Source organism: Mya arenaria, chromosome 11 (genome assembly GCF_026914265.1).
Source record: "Mya arenaria isolate MELC-2E11 chromosome 11, ASM2691426v1".
In the NCBI taxonomy this organism is placed as follows: Eukaryota; Metazoa; Mollusca; class Bivalvia; order Myida; family Myidae; genus Mya; species Mya arenaria.
The window spans coordinates 55,796,218-55,819,311 of NC_069132.1; the positions used below are offsets into that span (position 1 = coordinate 55,796,218).

Genomic DNA, 23,094 nt, shown 5'->3' on the forward strand with positions numbered 1-23,094 from the left:
TGATAAAAGTTTGGTCTAACTCCGACCTACACCCCTGTTTGGTTTTCAGTGTTTTGCCAGAGAAATGCAACTACAGAAATGTTATCAAGCAGCATGTGAAGTTGTGCGCTAGGGTCTGTTTCAATAACATCATGAAGTGACATCATCTTGGCCTCATCGACTCTTTATTTTTATATATATTTGTTAAAATTAACTTGACCAACAAGTAAAGTTGAAAACACAGTTGAGGAAACGGAAAAATAAATCAACGGATTTATGATTTATAAGGTAAACCCTTTACTGGGAGTGCTGGGGTAAGGCACGTAGCTGCCTTTGGTAAAAGTAGAATTATGGGCCTGGACTTTGCATATAAAGCATAGAATCTTGTGTGACACCTATATCAATCAGTATATGAGCCAGTCATGGGACTTTAAGGAAGTTTAACTAGCATTGAAGTTGATAACCTGTTTTGTCTGTGGCTGTGCCTACCAGTTATAGCCCTTATTTCTAATGCTTAAATTTTTAGATACCATCTCTTTAAAGTTGAATCAAAACTTGAGAACACAATCACAGAATAAACACAAACACAAAATATGAAAACTGGTATTTATTTATTGCACATACATTAAGACTGAATCTGAACTTGCCATGTAGGCATACACACAAATAAGTTCGCTACACAGTAACAAGAGGTTTAGTGAAGCCACCAGCCTTCCGGCCCCCACATTCCACCACAAGTAGCACCTGGTACAGTATTTCAACATCTTACCAGCAATAAAACAGTAATCAAGACTTTAGTATCAACAAGCCATAATTCTTGTACTTCTACAACTAGCAATGTAACTATGTAAAATATGTTTAGTGGGCAGGCAAACATTTTACGATGACAGGCTTTTGCTTATTTTAACCAATGATAACACAGGATGGTAGAATGTTACAACTATAATTCTAGATGTTGTTACATTATTTGATTAGCGAGTTGTTCCATTGCTCTTTGTGTGGGATGTGACGGCCAGAGACAGAAGGCAAGGGCTACACGGAATCACGCTGTGTGTGTTTCACAACAATAGCCATATGGTCCATACTATGATGTGGCAATCAAACTGTTCTTGCAGGATACATTGAGACTATTTGGGAGTATATTACTATATTGGCTATAGTTGTATCATGGCATGTGTGTATACTAATCATTAACATGGTATGAACAATGCAGCAAGGTCTATTTCACAGCAATTCTCATAATATTATGAGTCTATTCCATGGCGCAAACTGCACTTATTAAGTTTAAATAATATGAGGCTTTCAAGCATTTCTTATTTTTCCTTCTTTTTATAAAGACCTAATTTGAATGAAAAAAATGCTGATTTATGGATCTCCTGCTAAATTTGCTGGCATGTTTTAGTCATGAGACCTGGAGCGGCACGTCAATATAGATCTTTAAACAAGTTTGAACTGTCATTTAGAGAATAATTTCATCGCAGCTTTAATATAAATTGGCCGGGGACATAAATGTTGAGAAACTGGATAAAATATTGTAAAATGTTCTATAACTTCATTAATAAGTGATGCCAAATTTGCTTCTTTTTTGCTTGTAATTTGCGGGAAAAATCCTAATTTCTTTTACTATTTTGTAAAAAGTTGTACTTCTCTATGGGACAGTGCTGGATAGCCTGGGTTCTCATGTGAATAATCAATATGCATGTGTTCCAAAGGCTAAATTTTTAAAAAAGTGCAAGTATTTGTAATTTCTCAAATGTTTGAAAACAGTGTGAATCCCAAATTGTGAGTGTGAGTCTAGAGTACAAAGTAAGTGAGACCCCAGCTGATTATATAACAGAGAACAACACTGCATGTTAACAATTGTTTGCCACAATAGAAACCACACCGCCAGTCAGCGGACACACACAGCTGTCACAGTGACCTCTCAACAAGAAAACAATATTCTGTTCATGAAAAAACAATATTCTGTTCATGAAAAAAACAATATTCTGTTCATGAAAAACAAAACAATATTGTGTTCATGAAAAAACAATATTATGTTTAAGAAAAATGTTCATGAAAAACAATATTTTGTTCATGAAACAAACACTCTTATAAAAGTCAATGAAAAACATATTTTGTTTTTAAGTTGGAATGGCTATGCCATCATTATACATGTGCTTTAACATTTTTAAGAAATTGTGTTTGCTAATTTTGAATGGCATTGATCCTTTAACACCTAAAATAGAGATTTAATTGGTATTTCCAACACTGGCAATGAAGCAAATATGACCAAATCGCATTCAAAAGTTTATAAATAATAGTAATAATATTTACTTGCAGGATTATTGATTTTGAACGATAAAATATTGTTTCCCTTGATGAGAGTAAATTAATAAAAAAACAATGTCAGCTTATTACAAAAATGTCAACCGAATGATCCAGTTATTATATACATCCATTCATGTAAAAATAAATCTATCATGAAGTGAACATAAATAATAAGAACCGTCATTTTCTACACATGTTCAGAGTGTTAACGTCAATGATATGATTTCGTACATTGCTTGCACATTTCAAATGAACCATGGAATTATTTCAATTTCACTCAGTCTGTTTCTGGCAAGAAAATGTTTCCAATTATTTTTGCTCACAGTTTTATGTAAATATCATAGCAAAACAAAACCATTCAAATTAAACAATAACACACTTAATGCAAACAATTCATAAATCCAGCTGGGTCAACAAGCCTTCTGTTTATTCGAAGAAACTTAATTGTTGAATACAGTTCAGATCTTGAACACTAATATGTAATATAACTATTTTTTTCATATAAATATCAACAATAAGGAATCAAGAAATAGTTCATCTTCCGCACTTTCTCATAAAATATTGAGAAATTTCATAGCAGAGACAGCGGCCCGAATCATTAAAGGATCTTAATCGTAACTCAAGTAATTTCAATCTGTATAAACATCACAAACGGCAATAAGTTGGATTTATTATTTCTTTTAACTTTGTATAAGTCTTTAATACTGCAGTTCAATTCACACAAATTTTAAACAAAATAACGTTAATACGACACCAAGGTACCATTATTATTCTATTAATTGCCCATCCTGTAAAAATCACCCACCCCCCAGTTCTCAGCCCGAAAACCATCAATTTTTGGCCAAAATCGTGCAAAAACATTGCCTCCCATAAACCCACCAATTGTTTTGAAAAAAAAAACCCACAAACAACATTCCTTTCAAAGAACGAGTTTCTTGATTTTCTGCTTTATACGATCTTTAAGTCCAAATATTATTTAAGTCCAAATATTATAATGATGGCCGATTCTCGGATAAAAGCAGTTGTCCCCTACTTTGAACTCAGGTATGATTTTAATAAACACCGGGGTGATTGATAGAATAACTACGGTAATATTAATTAACTACTTAAATCGACTAAGATCTTCATTGAAACTGCCCACTGTATCGTTAAAGATACAGCATGGATAAAATGATCAGATCTGATAGTACCAGCAAGACTTTGGTTTTAAATGGGGATATCCAACACACTACGATAAAATCAAAATGGCCAAATAAAACATAATGCTGTGATAAAAAGGGTTATGTCAATAAAAATTTACAAAACACCTATTTTGTTTTATATGCTTCAAATATCAAATGTGTTCAGGTATACTGGCAGATAAAATCAGAGATATAATGGCCTTTGGAATGCACTTCGATTACAGATTCAACTATAATAAGTTTTGCATTATTCTGAGGAAGTTTCTTGTAAACAAACAAAATGAGACAACATGTTTGACTTTTTTTTTTTACCTAAACAAGAGACAGCTTGCCGAATTTGGAAACATCTCGATATTGTAAGATTGAAGTAATATTAATTTAATAAAAAAACAACTAGAAGCACCGCAATGCGCAAAAACCAGGTTTTTTATAGGCGCAATAAGAACAATAATTTAATTAACTTCTTGTACAAGTAAGAAAAAAGCAGAAACTTTTCTCCTCATTTTAATGAAAAAGATCCATAACGGAAAACTACTCTAGTATATGATGTGTTAAGTTTTGCTGCAGCATTTATCCCAAGTTTCATGACGTTATCCTTGACCTCACCTCGATGTTATCCTTGACCCCCCCCCCCCCACCCCAAAAAGCAATCAATGGCTAGGTTTTCACATGAACAACCTACACACCGAGTTTCATCACTATCCATCTATATTTACGTAAGTTATTGGGCAGAAACCAATGTTCAACACCCAGGGGCTGTCTGCGCGCCTGCCCAACGACATCCTCATTCTAATAACCGGGTTTTCGTTGATAACCTGGTTAAAAATATTCAGAAATTAATTCCCACCTATTATTTTCTTCATAACACAAACAACAATGGATATCATCAACATATCAAATGATAGATTAAAGTGATGTTCTGAAGTTAAAAAACTCTGTAATAACAACTCTGTACATCATTTGACTAGATTATATATATATTATGTAATTATTTGGTATAAATGTATGTGATATATACTACAAGTACATTGTACATTGAATAAATAGTCCTCCAATTTGGAAATAAAAACATAGCTGCATGGTCAAAACTAGAAAATAAACTATACTAACAAAAGAGTTAACAATACAATCATGTGCGAAACAAATCACATTCATATATCTGAATTAACATAAACAAGAGCACTCAAACATCCAGTCAAAAAGGGGCATAACTGAACAAGGATCAATGCCAGACTCATGGGCCTTGCTTAACATCTACGCATTATGTTGGCAACCTTAGTACCAAGTTTCATTTGAATTTCTTGAAATGTTTATAAGTAAAAGCCAAGGTTGAGAGATTTTATAGGCGGACAATGACATAGACTACGCAGACAATGAGATCGACTGCGCCGCGATGACATGGACTTCACCGACAATGGCATTGACTGCGCCGCGATGACATGGACTTCACCGACATTGGCATTGACTACGCCGACAATGACATGGACTTCACCGACAATGGCATTGAATACGCGGACAATGACATGGACTTCACAGACAATGGCATTGACTACGCCAACAATGACATCAACTATGCTGACAATGACACCAAAGCTATCATAATATCCTGACTTTTTTCTTCCAACAAACAGACGAGATTAAAACACACTGGAAACTATTTCTCAAACCAGGCAAACAATTGAAAATGGTATTGTATTTTGATGTTTGAGGTTGAATCGGAGATTCCATGTTTGATATTCATATTCTAACAATATATACATAACAGATCACTCAGATGCATAATATGTAGTGAAACGAATGGAAATAGCTAATGGAATTATTGTGTATCCAAAAAATTATTTGTAAAACAGGCAGCATAAAGAAAATTACAGTAAAAAGTAAATAAATCCCATTGCATGTATATCTATTACAAAAGTTCATGAAAAAAAAACACTGAGCATAAATGGTATTATCTAAAACAATGCATTATGTCAGGTATAACTTCAATTTTTAATAATTTAAATATACCTTGGGTTATAATATAACCCATAATGGTTAAAAGTGGTGAGCGTGTTTGCTCCTCACCAAGGCATTCCTGTTTTGATTCCCAGCATGGATGAATGTGAGTTTGGTCAGAGGTCACCAAGCTGGGTTTCCTCTGCAACTTGGACTAAATTCTTGCGTAACATTGTGTCAACATGCGTAGAGTATAAATGATGTAATGAACTAGTATCATAATAGTGGGAAGTAATCGTGGCTTGTGTTGAGTGATAATATTAAACTTGTATTTTGCCTGATTTAAGATGGTGAGCTTTCTTTATCATTGCACCAAATTTGAAATGACATTAACATAAATGTTAAATGACTTGATGCTAATACTTATCAATTTCGGGACTTCAAAAAATACAATTTTTGGTTATTATGCTCCTAATGATGACCACAGTGAAGACAGTGTCAAAAACAGAAAGAACTGACAGTCATATGTGCTATGTGAAAAATGTTTTGTTATTAACAATCATTCGAATTAACTTCAGATTACTGCTTTTGTTTTCATGCTTCATGTTTATAAACAGAATTAAACATTTGTGTTGTTCCATTAAATTGCAATAATTTATTATGGAATAATATTGCACGACTGGTTTTCAAATTGTAAACATCATACCATTAGAACTGAATGCTTATCAACAATCAGAAAAGTAAATGCACATCAGCAATGAACATCAAGAATTATATTGAAAAGTAAGCATAAAACGTATACCAAACAAGTACCTTTCTGATGACATTTAGTAAAAATCTTAAAACCTAAAGCTGCGACTAGTTTCAGGATTAACAACATTTGTGAGGGTAGGATAATCCAGATGACCAATGGGGCATGGCAGACATGCATACCTGTATTAAGACATTTACCATATACATACAAAACAACATGTTCGCACAGATTGATTTCTCAGACCAGTCTAACAATGGGTTATGGAGTTTTCTTCAGTCGTTACAAGCATAACGCCTACACTAATGTCACATTCACAACAAATGCTCTGGCCAAAATATACCCATTAAAAATGGATTAGTACACTAGAAAATCATACAATTTTGCAGATCTTAATATTTAATCATACAAACACATAAAGTCACAACTGTATCTACAAAAAATAAGGAAAAAATCCTAATTAAAAACATATAAAGACTAGAAATATGAAGCACAGTTATTCTGGTACACATTTGCGCAACAATCATAAATCCTGCCCAAAGTAAATTTACAAAAATTTAAACATTGCAAAAATGATGATTTCAGAGTAACAATATTTTTGAAAGACTGGAACTAAACATTTCATAGTTTCTGCAAATTCTATCTGGAATTCAAAATAACAACACAGTGAAAAATGAATGATTAAAACTTCAGGAGTTGGTCAGTGTGTAAGTACATTATACACAAAGACCTAACTCCGAAAATATGTACCATGCTATTACTGTGGTGAAGTTTACCATATACAAAAACACGACACAATATTCACAAGTGATGAACAGTTAATTCAATGAATAAAAACTTGAAGCTGTTTTATAGAAATAGTTTGTGTTTGCAGACAAAACCTTTTGTATATAATATATTATAACTATGGTTGTCATCATTGATACGAGGGACCGGACGCCCCTTGCTGGTCTAACTTTCCATAGTCTGGGTTCACAAAGGAAAAACCCCGGAACTCTTCTTGATTGATGGCTTTCACAACAGCAGGGTCAATAGGAGTCAGTACTGGCTCCTCTGTAGTGAAATCTTTGTCAAAATTGTTAGCATCAGTCTTTGATTTCTGAAAACGGGAACAAAACAGGTCAATTGGTTGTATATTACAAGAGAACCGCAAGCGGATGCAATCGCTTTTCTGTTCTTTATTCTCACAGTGGAAGGGACATAATTTCACAATCATAAAGCAAGAGTTACGGGCCTTGTAACACCTGAGTATATTTTCTTCGGTAACTTGTGTGCTACATTTCAAGTGAGTATCATATTAGTTATCACCAAGGTTAAAGTTTTTTCATACTGATTACAAGTATGAAGATGATGCCACTGTGTAGACTAGTAAATAACTCCACCTTTTAGATTTAAAACAAAGATGATTAAAAAACTATGGTTGTTATTGATAAATACCCTGATAAGTGTCCATCATCCAGTAAACCTCAGCATATAAAAACTAAGTTGATTAAATCTCATGCTATTACATTTCTTTAAAACAAGTTACTACTGAGAAGTAGTCATTGTAGAAAAACTACACATGTGTCATAGAAGATACATCTCAGATCACACCACATAGCAATTTTTTGAAACACAATTTGTTAGAGTAAAATTCTTAAAAGCAAAGTACCAAGAATAATATGTAAACCATATGTTCAGAGAATGTTCATTGCATTACATTTTATCAAATTCTAATCAGTATCAGTTAATCATGACTTCAATGAATTAATTTCTTTTAGCTCGGTTGTGACTTTAGTTGATCAGTTTGATTCTGATAAAAGCTGATAGCTCTTAAAATAACTCTCCAGTCTATTTCCTTGGTAGAAACCAGTACTGTTGACCATTTCGGGAGACCATAAGGAAGAAGTGGTTGTGATCAAACCCACACCTCTTGTGTAAGAGGTAGGCACCTGTACCACAAGACAAGAAAGCAGCAAAAAGTAAGTAAAGAAGTGAAATAAGCTCACAATTTTAGGTTTGAATGGAGGTTTAACAGCTTTCTGCTCCAGCAACTCCCAGTTGATTTTCTCATGGAAGAAAGGATGCACCAATATGGCCTTCTCCCCTCCATGTGTTTTGAAACAGCCGAGTCGCTTTGCAGGATTCTTTGTCATAAACTGTAGAAAAAGCAGAGATAAATTAATGATATCAAATCAAAATTGTGCTATTAGGTATCTGGTGGTTTGTTGTTGACATGCCCACGATAACTAATGTTATACTAAGATTAAAACGTACCAACTAACAAGCCATTTCCGCCCAGGGAATTATCAAAGAAAAATGTAAACCCTTTACAGTCTTGCACTGTTATTGCCTAAAAGAATAACAAGCCCTGCGGCACGCAGCATTGTATTTTCAATAGACTAGGAGAGCTTCTATAAGCATTTGGGCCTGTGCATTTTGCACTAACAGCAAAATCAAGATATATATAAATTCTTATCAAATCTTACCCCTTTGAGTGCAGAAACAGCTTCTTTGCTGAGCCACACAGGGTAGAGAACGTCGTCATGGAGGATGGACTCGAACAAATCGTCCTCATTTTCTGCCTCAAATGGAGGCTGGCCCGCCATCATCTCATACATGAGCACACCAAGAGCCCACCAGTCTACAGAGGCGTCATACTCCAATTCTTGCAGGATCTGTCAAAGGGGACAATTTTTTTCAGAGTTCCAGTCAACAGACATCATCTTTTGCATTTATTAGATTTTTATCATTGTGTATAACTGAAGTTATATTACGTTTCAAATGCCAAATATGGAAAGTATGTATTTACAACCTGATAAGTTTTAATCAAATCAAAATAATTGTTTGACAGTCTTTCTTTCTATGAGGACAGAATGGTACCCATGCTGGTCACCATACGGGCTGAGGGGTGTTTACACAAAATGACGGCCTACAACTCCCTTTCATAACTCTTTAGGTATTAATATCACAGACAATATGTTGAGAGTTTAAACCCCCAGATTACATTTTTGTAAGTAAATTGTTTTTATACCCTAGTGACATATATGCCTGAAACAACAAATATCATATGCAAATCAATATCTAACACATAAACACAAATCATGCCTACAAGTCACTTACATTTTTCAATCATATTTAAGTACAATACAACATGAATACAGACCTCTGGTGCGATGTAGTCAGGCGTTCCACAGAATGTCTGGGTGAGTTTGCCCTCGTACATTCCCTCCTTACACATCCCAAAGTCGGCGATCTTGCAATGACCCTCATTGTCCAGCAGAATGTTGTCTAGCTTCAGATCTCTGTAACACACAACATAATGCACATACATTAACTCTCAACGCAATGCATATCATAAATTATCTAATACTGTAGTCAAAATTAGCAAAAGCCTATAATCCTGGCACTATTGCATGTAAATTGGACGTTGAACTTAGCCGTAATTTAAGATTCATGGTATTAGTTCGGCTGGTTACAATTTTCAAAGCTAGTTTCAGGCTTCTTCTTTTTTTGCTGACTGTTAAACTTTACAAAATACAATAAACAGATAACAGCTTATTGAACCATGTCTACGTGAAATGACCATCATCAGATTGAAATCCGATCAATGATTGATTATAATCTTATATTTTGATTCATGTACAAATACTGCATTTTGGATTCATTATTTCATAACTACTTGTCTAGTTTTTCTGATTTGTTTGCCAATTCGTTATTTAAAAAAATAAATATCAGTTACTTTCATTTATTTGATTTATATTGAAAAGAAGTATGAGTGTACATTTTGAAAGATGAGAAATGGGCCCTAAATGATGTGAAAATGGTTGCTGATATAAATATATTTTAAATCCATTTTTGATTATGATAGACCATCAGGGCTATGAGAACTCACCTGTATATAATACCATGCTTGTGTAGAAACATTAATGCTAACGTCACTTCAGCAGCATAGAACCTTGCCCGGGGTTCATCAAATTTTCTCGATCGTTGAATTTGGAACATTAAATCGCCACCATTTACATACTCCATCACAAAAAACAGACGATCCTGAAAAAGGCATACAAAGTTCATAGTATATACTTCTCATAAGATAAGAAAATTGCAAAGAAAACTTGAATGATAGATGTTAACTATATCAAAAAAATAACCAACTTGAAGGAATTATAGACACATTTGCATGCCATGGTACAATTAGCCAGTTGAGCTTCTTTGCCCTTGTCATCGGTTACAACCATCAAGTTACAATGAGTGATTATATCTCAATCTCTTACACAGGGGTGATATCTGCCACCATGTTGGAAAAATGGTTAAAATCAACTATATCATTATTTTTTTTAATTAAAATTTTATGTTATGAAAACTTTTATATAGTTTTTTAATGTAACATATATTTAACGTTAAACAAAGATACAGCAAAATGAACACCATGCTCATCTGTTCCCATTCAGGTTCAGACAATTAAGGGACATAACTCAAAAATTATTAAAGCCGAAGTAATGTCCTTGTCCTTGCTATTACTGTCATGTGGGTATAGTTTATTGACAATTTTCACTCAAGCACCTTGAATGGTTTTAGGATTACATCTTATTTCAACATTTATGAACAACAGTGACACTGACAAACTATTTCACATGATCTGAGAGGTCATATAAAATACATAAAAAAAATTACTAGCCAGAATCAGAATTCCCAATATTAGTTAAAATAAAGCTTTTTCCCCCAATCAGAAAGGCCATGAAAATGTTTGACGCAACACTGGTGGAGATAGTGATTACCTTTGTCTGAAAACAGGAATGCAGGGCAGTCAAGAACGGGTGTTTGGCTGAGAGAGCCAGTATTCTCTTCTCCGTCATTGTACAATCCACATCATCATCTTGGATTATCACATCCTTCTTTAAAACTTTAACTGCATATACTTCATCTGTGCCTTTCCGCTCTGAAAGCATCACCTGAAACACAAACAAATAGGCAATATTAGATTGGTTCAAATGATAGGTTCAGTGATAAGTTTTTAAGCACTTTTCATCGTCAAAAAACAGGCTTTAGCATGGCCATGCCACTGAGCCATTGACTACAAAGATGGTTGCACCAGTACCACATCTTTTGAATGGAGTAAAACTACAGCTCAAAACCATAACCAAGTTAAAATTTGTTCCAAATAAGCAATATTAAACATTAAACTAGAAGCGCAGCAGTGCGACGAAACCAGGTTTTTGTTATGGGCAATTATAGCCAATTAATTTGTTGTATGACTTTATCTTTACTTTCATCAAAAAGAGACGCCCCCCTCAAAAGCAATCCCAAGCTAGCTCTTTACATAAGCTACCTACACACCAAGTTTAATCAATATCTATCAATGCTATCAAAAGTTATTTGGCAAAAAACATTTTTCTATTTCAAGTACGGTGACATTGCCGGTAGCCCCTCCCCACTCAAAAGCAATCTCAAGCTAGCTCTTCACATGCTACCCACACACCAAGTTTCATCAATATCTGTCAATCCTAACTAAAGTTATTGGGTGGAAACCATTTTTCTATTTTTAGCAATAGTGACCTTGACCTTAGCCCCCCCCCCACTCAAAAACAATTTGAAGCTAGCTCTTCACATAAGCTACCTACACACCAAGTTTCATCAATATCTATCAATGCTAACTTATGTTATTGGGCAGAAACCATTTTTCTATTTTTAGTAACAGGCGACCTTGACCATTTTTCTATTTTAAGTAATTGTGACCTTGACCTTAGCCCCTCCCCACTCAAAAGCAATCCCAAGCTAGCTCTTCACATAAGCAACTTACACACCAAGTTTCATCAATATCGGTCATTGCTAACTCAAGTTATTGGGCAGAAACCATTTTTCTATTTTAAGTAACAGTGACCTTGACCGTAGCCCCTCCCCCCTCAATAACAATCCCAAGCCAGCTCTTCACATAAGCTACCTACACACCAACTTTCGTCAATATCTATCAATCCTAACTAAAGTTATTGGGCAGAAACCATTTTTCTATTTTAGTAACAGGCGACCTTGACCTTAGCCCCACCCCCCTCAAAAGCAATCCCAAGCTAGCTCTTCACATAAGCTACCTACACATCAAGTTTCATCAATATCGGTCAATGCTAACTAAAGTTATTGGGCAGAAACCATTTTTCTATTTTAAGTAACAGTGACCTTGACCATTTTTCTATTTTAAGTAATAGTGACCTTGACCTTAGCCCCTCCCCACTCAAAAGCAATCCCAAGCTAGCTCTTCGCATAAGCAACTTACACATCAAGTTTCGTCAATGTCTATCAAAGCTAACTAAAGTTAGTGGGCAGAAACCTTTTTTCTATTTTTAGTAACAGTGATCTTGACCTTAGCCCCAACCCTCTCAAAAGCAATCCCAAGCTAGCTCTTCCCATAAGCTACCTACACACCAAGTTTCATCAATATCTATCAATGCTAACTAAAGTTATTGAACAGAAACCAATGTTTGACGAACGACAACCTCATTCTAATAACCCGGTTTTCGTTGAAAACCTGGTTAAAAATGTTAGTTTTGTCTTGAATAAATTTTTAATAAACTCACTTTTGTTCATCGTGGTAAAAAAATTGAATTATTTCCGAATTACATATTTTTTTCCTTCTTCATAAATCATTAATCTACACATACAACTGCATCTCACTTAAACCCAAATAAAATACAACTACACCAACCTTTCCAAAACTTCCTTTGCCTAGTACTTTTATAAAGTTGAATTCATGTATGGTGTATCTATCTTTTCTACGAGAGCGTTCCTGTGATGGACTTCGCGCCCGCGGGTCACGCTCGTCGCCAGAGCCCACGGACAGACTGTTGTTAGGGCTGACCCCTCCTAGAACATCGTCAGGGTCTGAACAGGAGAGAAGACCGGGTTAAAAATATCATAGCTTAAATGATAATTGGAAAATAATTGTAGTTATATCATCTGACAGCAACATACTTAATAAAAGAATAAGCATAAAAAATATGTTGGATTGATTCTTATGCACTAAACCAACCATATGGAAAACAGAAGAATAAATATTGTTCAATGTCATTTGCTACAGAAATGGAAAAATATGTGTTTCAAAAATTAAAGCCACAAAGCAGAAAATAGAGTAGAATAAAGTACATTTTTTCTTCAAAAATGCCTTAAGTAAAAAAGGGCGTCGCAATCAGATCCCAATGATTGTCCACACAATCAGATCCTGAACGCTTGTCCAATATATTTGTTGAAATGAGGGCCTTTTTTTCTTCAAAAACCTACAAGCTTATAATAGTCAATACAGGCCTTGATGGCGTGAGGAATTACACAATGGTTCCATACCTGATAACCTAGGTAAATATCTATTCAGATCATTTCCTGCCTTCTGTGACGCATCGTTTTCACTTATTGATGGCTGCAATACAAGAGAGAAAATGCATATTTTCAGATGATTCAAGCATAGAAATAAAGCAGAGCCCATATTCACTAACGCCTTCATTCTGAGTGTCAAACTCAAGACCAACAACTGCAGAATCTATTTCATGGTAAAAACGTTAATTTTGAAACATTAATGGAGAAAATATATTAACATGTGACAAAACTTTATATTTTATTTTTAACAGATCTTTAAACCAAATTAAAGATTTTGGACACATTTCAGAATTTCCATTTCTTTTACAGAGTCTTCAACTCAGGCTCTAGCTGTAAGTGAATATTTGCCAGACATAAAATATAAAAATTTCATGGGTGAAAGTTTGAAACCTAAAAAAACAACAGAAAAACGAGAGTTTCATTACCATTTCATCGTTACAGTACATTATACAGAGGAAATATTTATAAAGATATAAATTCAGAATTGATATTGAAAATGTTCAACTCAAACCTTCAAATTGTTGGCTTATCAACAAGCAGAGCATGAATATTTGAACAGACTTAATAAATTTAAACTTAATTTTTACTTTAATTCCAATCCTAGGTACTTGTTAGAATGTTATAAAGTAGTAAGCAGTTTTGAAAATAATTTTTAGTTCCAACCTTTTATTTCAAATCTTGGATTTCAATGCCACGAACAATTAATATTTGTCAAACCCTCACTTACACAACAAGAAGGCACATAATATTTCTGAAGTGGTTTTGTTGATCAGTTCTCATTTAAGAGTCGGTAAATCGGCCGACACTTTTTTTTTCGATTAAGCAGTATTTTTGTATGTTTACAGTAACTTTTTTTACTATTTACACTATTAAATACATAATGAAACTTTTTTTTAGTGTACAACAATATGTATATATGTTGTAAGAAATATATAATTATGAAATATAAACATTCTGTTTTTAGAATTTTTGCAATGTAAGGTAAATACACTTCCATACACATATATATTAACCTACTGCAAACCAAACTACTAGTTTATGAAAAAGTATGGGAGTTTATCTGCAAATATAAGCACAATATTAACATTCGCACTTGATTTTCTAAAGGATAATATTTATGTCCATTTTTAATGAACAAGTCGACCTTGCATAAAACAGTAATTATAAAATTTTGATAATTTTCTTGATAAGCGTGAAAATCATTTACAACCAAAATCATTATTATCACAAAAATAAAGGCATGAATAGGAGATAATGTAAATAAACGGATCGATTCTTATTTTACTTGTGTTCATGCAAAATAAACGCTTGGCCACAAATTTGCAAATATTCCAAAAAGCAATTGCAAAATCAGTTCGTAAATACTAACAGTTCAATGAAAGTTTAAGGTTTTATAAGTATCTGTTGAAAATGGGAAATTATATGATGAGTAGGAGACATGACAAAGATATAGAAAGGCTCATTATAGCATCATACCTGGAACTGTATATATAAATGTACATGAATGCGAGGAAAACTGTCTAAAATTGGATACTTTTAATATAGCACTGATCAAAACAAGACTGGAGATATGTGTCATACAGAAAACAGAAGCTTAGTGGACTTGCTGTTACATTTTACGTTCTATATGTACCCTTGTAGAGCTCTTGAAAAAATAAACAGAAAATCAATGTACACATGTTATTAAATCTGTTAAGTAGGGGAACAATTTCAACAATACTTGTTAAATTTTAAACAACTTTACATTTGAATAAAAAAGTTATATATATAACCATAAAATAATTGAATACTAATAAGTTTTGTAGTGGGTATTTGACATGTATCTAGTGTCCCTACCACCCTGAATGCTATCCTCAATCATTGTTGTTAAAACAAAATAAACAGTATCTTTTTATGTATAATATAATGTCATGAGATGACATGTCTATTTCAATGACTTTACTTTTAAATAAAATGTTCATTACTTCAACGTAATTTTTGATTTTCATAAAAAGTTTGCTTAATCAGAAAAATAATTAATTGATTATTTTTAAACAATATCTAATATTCTAATAATAATTGCTCTAATATATTCAATGAATCGGACCATTTCTTAATTGATGTCTTCAATTTAAAAACCAGAGTGAATTACAATTGTTTCAGTTACCGGTACAATTATTTTCAGTTCAAAGTTTGTTCAGGCCTCTAACAAAATCCATATCTACTGACCCAAAAATGTTTCAGGTCGTAACCAGAACTCTGTCATAAGAATAATCTTGGAACTTAAAACGAAGTCCCAATATGATGAGAGCGTACCTTTTTCCTGCCTTTCTGTGTGAGTTTGTCTGTGGTGATGCCCATTTCCTGGAGAATCTGGGCCATGTCCCGGGTATTGATGCCGCAGTTGTTTGCTACATTCTTCTGACATCGCTTGTGCACATTCATCTTACACACTGGAACGTGACATGTATCACATATATGGTTTAACATCATGCAGCTACAAAATGTAAGCAGAGAGGTAAGGTCTTTTTACATGCTAAAATGTTTCTTATGAATAGTGGTTTTGATCTTTAAAGTACATCTAGGTAATCTAAAAGATGTAGACATTTGATATAATCCGGTATATTATATATATCTATACAATAAAATTGAAGTATAGGTATAAACGCAACTTCTGCATTTGAAGTCTTAATTGTTCTTACAATCAAGAGGACAGGCTTATGTCTCCTGAAACCTGTTTAACCACATAATTAAAGGTGAATATAACAAGAAGACTGGAGAACGGACAATATAACATCACATGCTGTTTACCTTTTATATTATTTCTCAGAAAAATCAGGCCATTATTAATTATTTCATTAATTTTTGAAGGACTTGTCAGAAAGGAGACAATAGATGTGTTACATGTTAGAATGGCGGTAGTATTTCCTTGTCTTATTATATATTCTTTTGTTTCTATGCTTGAAATAAATCCACATTGGCATCAGGCTTACCCCTCATTGGTTTAATTCCTACATCATGAATCTCCAACCATTGTTACATACGAAAATAAATCACAGAATGCATCTATTCCTTCATAAGCTATAAAGGTATGTAAGTACTGCTGACCTTGGGAAACACATACCTTCACATTGGAGGCCAAGGAAACACATACGTACCTTCACATTGGAGGCCCTGCCTAAACAAGCCGTAGAGGAGGGAGCCGCAGTGGTCGCAGAATGTCGGCCGCTTGCAGTTGTGCACAGAGAATCGATGTGGAACATTGATGTTGAACCTCGTGCCTGCACCCTGTCACGTGCAAAAGGACAGTGTCACTATTGAATCATTCACAAATAGTTATGGTTATGACTAGTATTGTTTTGTTGACGATCGACTATGATTGAAATGGTAAATATCGCCAACTATCATAAGTGAGTTTGCCTTAATCAATTAATGAAAAAAAATTTTTAAATGTTGTACCGGTATTTGGTCCTATTTCTTGTTTTTCAAAACAGATGATGTCTTGAACAAGTTCCCAACAACATAAATCCTCCATTTTAGATATTTCAATTTGTAAATTATCAATGAGCTTTAATGTAGTTAATCAAGGTTTACATGGTGATGCATAAAATTAAAAAAAAATTAGACAAGTCAGACTGCTGTTACGAAATAATGAGACAAAACGCAAAACGAGGATTTAGGAATGCGAATATTCAATTATTTATTGATCATTTAAAAGTTTTCAATTCCTAATAATCAATAGTTTAATTCCCAATACAATTCGTGGTAGACTATGACCTGTACATGTGTATGTCAGTTATTTCAACAGTAAATTCTCTTAAAATATATCACACATTTAATGTTTAATAGACATTCAAGGACTTTTTAAATCACTATCATTAACTTGAATTGCTAAAGATAAACCCCAGTGTCCCCCTACCTCCTCTGTATCCTCCGTTGACTTGTCCTTGATACCTGGACATTTGGTCACAACATGCTGGTGGCATCGCTTATGTACAACACATGTGCACACTGAAATCATAACATCAAAATAAAAATCATTTTAATTGAGTTGGCTTTTCAACAAGCAGAGATTAAATGTTTAATACAAATACTAGCAGAACAGTCATCAATTTATTATTCCTTAACAGGGTTTTTTTCTGAAAAAGGGGAAGGGCCTGTGGCCTTTTGAGAATGTGAAAATTTAGCAGCATTTCGATAAAAAAGATTCTAAGAATGTACGCCCATGTGTGACTTTTTTATTTTTTATTGGTGGCGAGCAACTACCCTCAGCACTACTTTTATTTTGATTTTTCTTCAGTTGGGAGATTACATGTACCTCAGACTTCCTTCCAGTCAGAACTTCCAGACAGTTGGATATTTTTTCTTACAATACATTCTGAGACATGCTGTGGTTCCAGAATTTTAGGGCGGGGCCACTGGCCTGGGATAAACAGAAATTTAAGGATCTTGCATGGACTCGGCTTCAACAATGGAAACATCAATGGAAACAAAATGATCCACTTCAAAAAGTTTGGACTCAGTCACATTTTGTATACTAGCTGATTGACTAGATGTAACTGCTGACACACAGTCAGTGAAGAAGAATCAATTTTGCTGACATTTTCTCAAAGCACCCTTGATCGAAAAAAGATCCAAATGAAGAATGAAGTAAAAGAAAAACCTGCTCAAGGGAGATCTTTGCAAAGGATACTGAGTTGAATCAAGTAAGTTGACCAGTGTGAAAGACGACAGCCGATTTTCCCATTTAGGCAATAAAATATTATTATTTTTTTGGAAGGGAATTAATATTTTGAGGGGAAAAACTATGCTTCTTTTTCAAGGGGATCGGGCTGTTAAATGGCTTCTTCTATAGCATACCAGGTAAAGAACCCTGCTAAAACAATAGTAAGTAACCCTTGTGCAAGAATTCAAGGAGTGCATACAATTTTACATCATGTATAAAAGCATTTATCAAATTCTTGCATAATTTAAATGATAATCTTGTTACTAATTGTTAATAATTCTCATTATTAGAAACAAAATATATTTATCATCAACAGCAAAACATTAAATAATGTACAAAATTGTGTGTGTTTTTTATCATTTTGCAATAAATTCTCACTAAATAACTAAACATACAATTGCACAACTTAAATTTTTTAGACAAAAACTATATTTCTGACAATCACATACCTTGACATTGATAGCCCTGTTTTCCCAGGCCCCTGTGGAAGGAAAAAATACAAATAGTTTATGAGAGACGAAAGAAATAACCATTGATATAATCATTTTATATAAGAAATTAGAAATGAAATCAAAATCATGAAATATTTAATAAGGTCACAATATCTTTTGTATGACAACTTTTTATGTGACATCATAGCTCTAGTTTTTAATAAAATAGTTACTTTTAATCATTAGTGTTTGGGGTTTTTAACTTTCTGTACTGACAAACACTCAAATACTATCATGTTTGTAGAACACCCCTATTGACAAGAAATGAATCACTGCACTCAAGTACTTATAACCTCCATTGGCTCCTTCCTGATTCAGCTACTTTACACACTTGTGGTCAGTTGTCATCTCCTTAAGCCCTGACTTTTCACAAGATAACAGATGCCCATCAAGTTGAAATGATGAACAATGATAAAGAAACCATAACACAAATGCCTTTAAAAGGTTGATTAATCAGTCTGATGGAAAATAGTTAAAAATCAGTCATTAAAATACCTGTATGCGAAAGCCACATGCCATGCACTTGTTCAATCTTTCAGTTAGGGCTTGCTCAAAAACTGAATTTTACAACATAGGACTTTCAAATGTTATAAGTCAAAAAACAAATTACAAGTTTAGTTTCCATGACAGTTCTCGCAGTTCAGACATTGTTGCACTACCAGTCATTTAAATCACTCTTTTGGATGAATAAGCCCAAATTCTTACGCTAGTGCTTTGCATCATTTATTTTAACAAGCCCTAACATAAAAACAACAACAAGGGAATTTGAGCAAGCAAACAAATCATTTTACCAACGTAGGCCATGGACTGATTTCGACCACTGCAGTGATTCATTTCAATGTGCATTTCAAGTCTTATAATATACTCATTGTGTTTCAATAGGACTCATTATTTTTTACACATGTCGATCTCCAGGATGATGCAATGTTTTTAAGTCACATATATGCACAAGATTATGCTGGAGACTCTTAGATAATTGCTTAGTGATGGTTGTGAAATATGCAAGTCCCTAAGGATTCTCCGAAGCAGAAATGAAACACTTCAGAACATGACATCCAAGCATTAGATGTATGTATATCAAGTTGAAAACACACAGGCAGAAAGCTAGTAAAACAGTCAGGGCATACCATATGAAATCTCGGCATAATGAGCAAAATGTAGGTTGCCGGAGCATGGTTGCCATGAATTTGTGTCCGTTGACCTGGTGGACACGGCGTCGCATGGCCCCGCGCCGGCGGTTGAGTAGCCCCTCCTTCTCCTTGAACACACGCGGCTCCTTTGGCGGCTCTGAAACCACCAACAATACTTTATACAACTTAAAGCATTAAATGATTTTGATAGTTTTTAATATATATGTCACTTAAAGCATCAAATTATTTTGATAGTTTTTAATATATGTCAAAATCTCCCAGCAAGACTACATTGTATGATTGTATTAAATAACAAGTCATTAAAACTGTTGACAACTAAAATCTGTCATAAATAGTTATGTTGGCCTACAGTACTGAAACTGTTCATGTATTGTAAAATAAATAATATAATGAAAATGTTCAATGAAGATTTCTTATTCATACTGACTGCATGAGTCACTTTTGTGCATCAGAAACAACTAGCAAACAGAAAAAATCATGTTTTAAATCAGAAAGACATGTTACCCCCAGCAAGTCACAAAGCAGTCTATAATAATATTATGCCATTTGGTCTCAGACATTTGTAAATTATAGTTATCGGAATGAAAATAAAAGTCAGATATAAGATTGATGATTCAAATAATCAAATTTGACAGGAAAATTTGATTTAAATGACAAAAGTTACCTTTTTGGAACATAACTTTTTTATCTGTTCAGTAATGAGTATTTTTAGTCAGTCTGACCGAATATAACAATATACAAGCATTTTTCTACTGGAAGTATTACACCAGCCTATGACCATCAACCACCCTTTACATTTTAAGTTTCCACCATCAATCGCAATTTTTGTATGGATATGAATATTTCATTAACGAAGCTTGAATAATAAAACAGTAATATCTCAAAGAAGCATTCACATTGAAGGCATTGATGGGTCAATATATGCTTAATATATCCCAAGATTGAAAATCATCTCATTATCATAAGTATGTTATTATGTGTGTTATTGCAGTGTTGAGTGACCACATTCCACCATTAATTAGACATGTAATACACATCTCAGTAAAATATTCCGGGTAACAAAATGATCATTCATTTACTTCATTTAGAAATTCAAGATATTATGCTGAGAAAGTACCATTCAAATCCCTAAAATGAAAGGGTTTTAGATAAAGTGCTCAGTTGGTCACAAATATGCTAATGATAAGATAACTCTTACCTTCTGATGCAGATCCATTGAGTTCAATTATCACATGCAATTTCCCTCTAGGTTCCAAATCAATCTAGAATGTGAGAAATAGAATGAATGAAAATGACAAAATACTCTAAAAACCCATGTCTATTAAGCTGACAAAGCTATCAATAATTAGGTTAACGGGAGAAAGTTAAAATGTTAATGTATTGACAAATTATGGACGCCATCACTGACACAGTGCGTGTCCTACTTTAGCATGGAACCGATTTTTTTTGCTGTCAACTTTAGTATACTAAGATTTAACGTCTCCAAAAGTTGCACAATCGCTTTAAAATGAAAAATCTTACCCATATATCCGACTGAGATTTCAGATCTTGGAATGAAAGCGAACAATTTGCTACAAAATCATCCGGCGGAATGGCCGCATCGTGAAAAACTGTCAAACCAAAAGCTTGTCCATTGTGAACTTCAGCCGTGAAATCCTCATTCCAAACGGGTTTCGATGTTTTAACTTTAGTTGTTGTTCTAGCAACATGTAGTTCGTCTACATCAAATGCAATATACGGGTCTAAAGCTGGCTTTTCCTCCTCCTTTTTGGAGGCCCCCATCGAAAAGCGGGCCGAGTAATCTGTCGGTCGTAGGTCGACTGCTTCGCAGATTTTTAGTTTCATCGAACCGTTGAAGAACACCATGGTCGCTTTTGGTGAAAGCCTGGAAGCTTAAATACTAGGAAAATCACATCTTAAGTTGGTTATTCCAAATACACTCAGAAAGTGGGACAAATTCCATCGAATGAGACATTAGGCTGATGTGAAAAACAATCGCGGAAGTTGCAATGTCGACTGGTTGATGCTGCGCATGCGCACTTGCCTCCCAAGGTCAGCATGAGTAGGATTCTTTAAACGAAAATGGGACATTTATTCAGAATAAAAATACCCATAAAAGAGCCTGTTTGAAAACGAACTACTAAGTTTTCAATCTATAAGATTTAGTGGTCAGTTTTCGTAAACATATTAATAGTTAATTGACCTATAGTGTGTCCGTTTTGGCTATTTATATATTATATAATAAATTGATGAGTATCACCATAAATTGAGCGAGTCAGTCTGAGAAACCAAATAGATTAATCAACTTGTTTGACAAATGTGTCACTATTCGAGGCCTTCAAAAACTCTGTCAGGTTTTCTTTATTTGAAGTTTCAACTTTTTTTCCATGGTTGAATCTAGTTCACAGTGATGTACAGGTTTGTCGTTATGCACGATTCGCACGTGCATGCGGTTTTGAAAATAATAAATTTTGCTGTTCGGCTGTTTATAGAATGTCGTCCTCTTACTGTAACGTATCAATTGTTTCACTAAGTGAGTTTTAATAATGTATAACCGTGTTCTAACCCTAACCCTGCCAGTCGCTAAGCGTGCATTACTCACTTTAGAAAACTTTACTGGAATGAAAGACTGAACAATGGCAAATAATAAAAAATCGACAACGTTTTAAAAAAGTAAGCCGTATGACGTAAATATCCCGACTTAGACATATTTAACGGTTCTGGAAAACAGACTCAAACGCATTGCGTAACTCATGGTTGACTTCCTTACACCCAACCAGAGCCCAACAGATGTTTTATTTCTTCCATAAATGGAGAGTATAATATATTAACGACAATTTACAACATAGTAAGTAAATGCATATATCATAAATGTAGAACAACGCTAAGCGGTAGACAAACAACAGATAATATACATATGATTAATTTACATACAGTAGAACCTCGTTGGCTCGAACTTCCAAGGGCCGGTGAAAATACCTCGAGCCTCGGAAAAATCGACCCAAGCGGGAATGTCTACCATCAGTTTAAAGTAGTTGGTAATTAACGTCCAGTCATTCTCGTTCACCAGAGTGATGATGCTATGCGTATCACATTCACGATTTATCACGATCGGGCCCATGGAACCTCTGATGAATGAGAATGCGTCCAGTGGGAGCCAACGAGGAATTTGAGCCAAGCGAGTTCGAGCCAACGGGATTCAACTGTGTTGCTATTTTTTTTTTTAAAGTCAAATAGATTTGCGAAAAACTGA

The 23,094-nt window shown here is 34.1% G+C and overlaps 1 protein-coding gene across 2 annotated transcripts; it reads right to left on the reverse strand.

The window, feature by feature from the left end:
- Positions 1-571: 571 nt before the first annotated feature.
- On the reverse strand, positions 572-21,857 carry LOC128207940 (calcium-independent protein kinase C-like). 2 transcript variants are annotated; one of them, XM_052911149.1, is made up of 16 exons: positions 21,363-21,857; positions 21,040-21,103; positions 19,818-19,977; positions 18,649-18,680; positions 17,393-17,484; positions 16,632-16,761; positions 15,790-15,926; positions 15,128-15,139; positions 13,465-13,537; positions 12,833-13,008; positions 10,914-11,087; positions 10,031-10,185; positions 9,302-9,440; positions 8,625-8,813; positions 8,145-8,294; positions 572-7,255 (listed from the first exon to the last, which is right to left on the reverse strand). In XM_052911149.1, the coding sequence occupies exons 1-16, from the start codon at positions 21,705-21,707 to the stop codon at positions 7,073-7,075; spliced, it is 2,211 nt and encodes a 736-aa protein (XP_052767109.1). In that variant the 5' UTR covers positions 21,708-21,857; the 3' UTR covers positions 572-7,072. The 2 variants fall into 2 exon arrangements, with proteins under 2 accessions (XP_052767109.1, XP_052767110.1); XM_052911150.1 differs by lacking the exon at positions 15,128-15,139.
- Between the last annotated feature and the right edge of the window lie 1,237 nt (positions 21,858-23,094).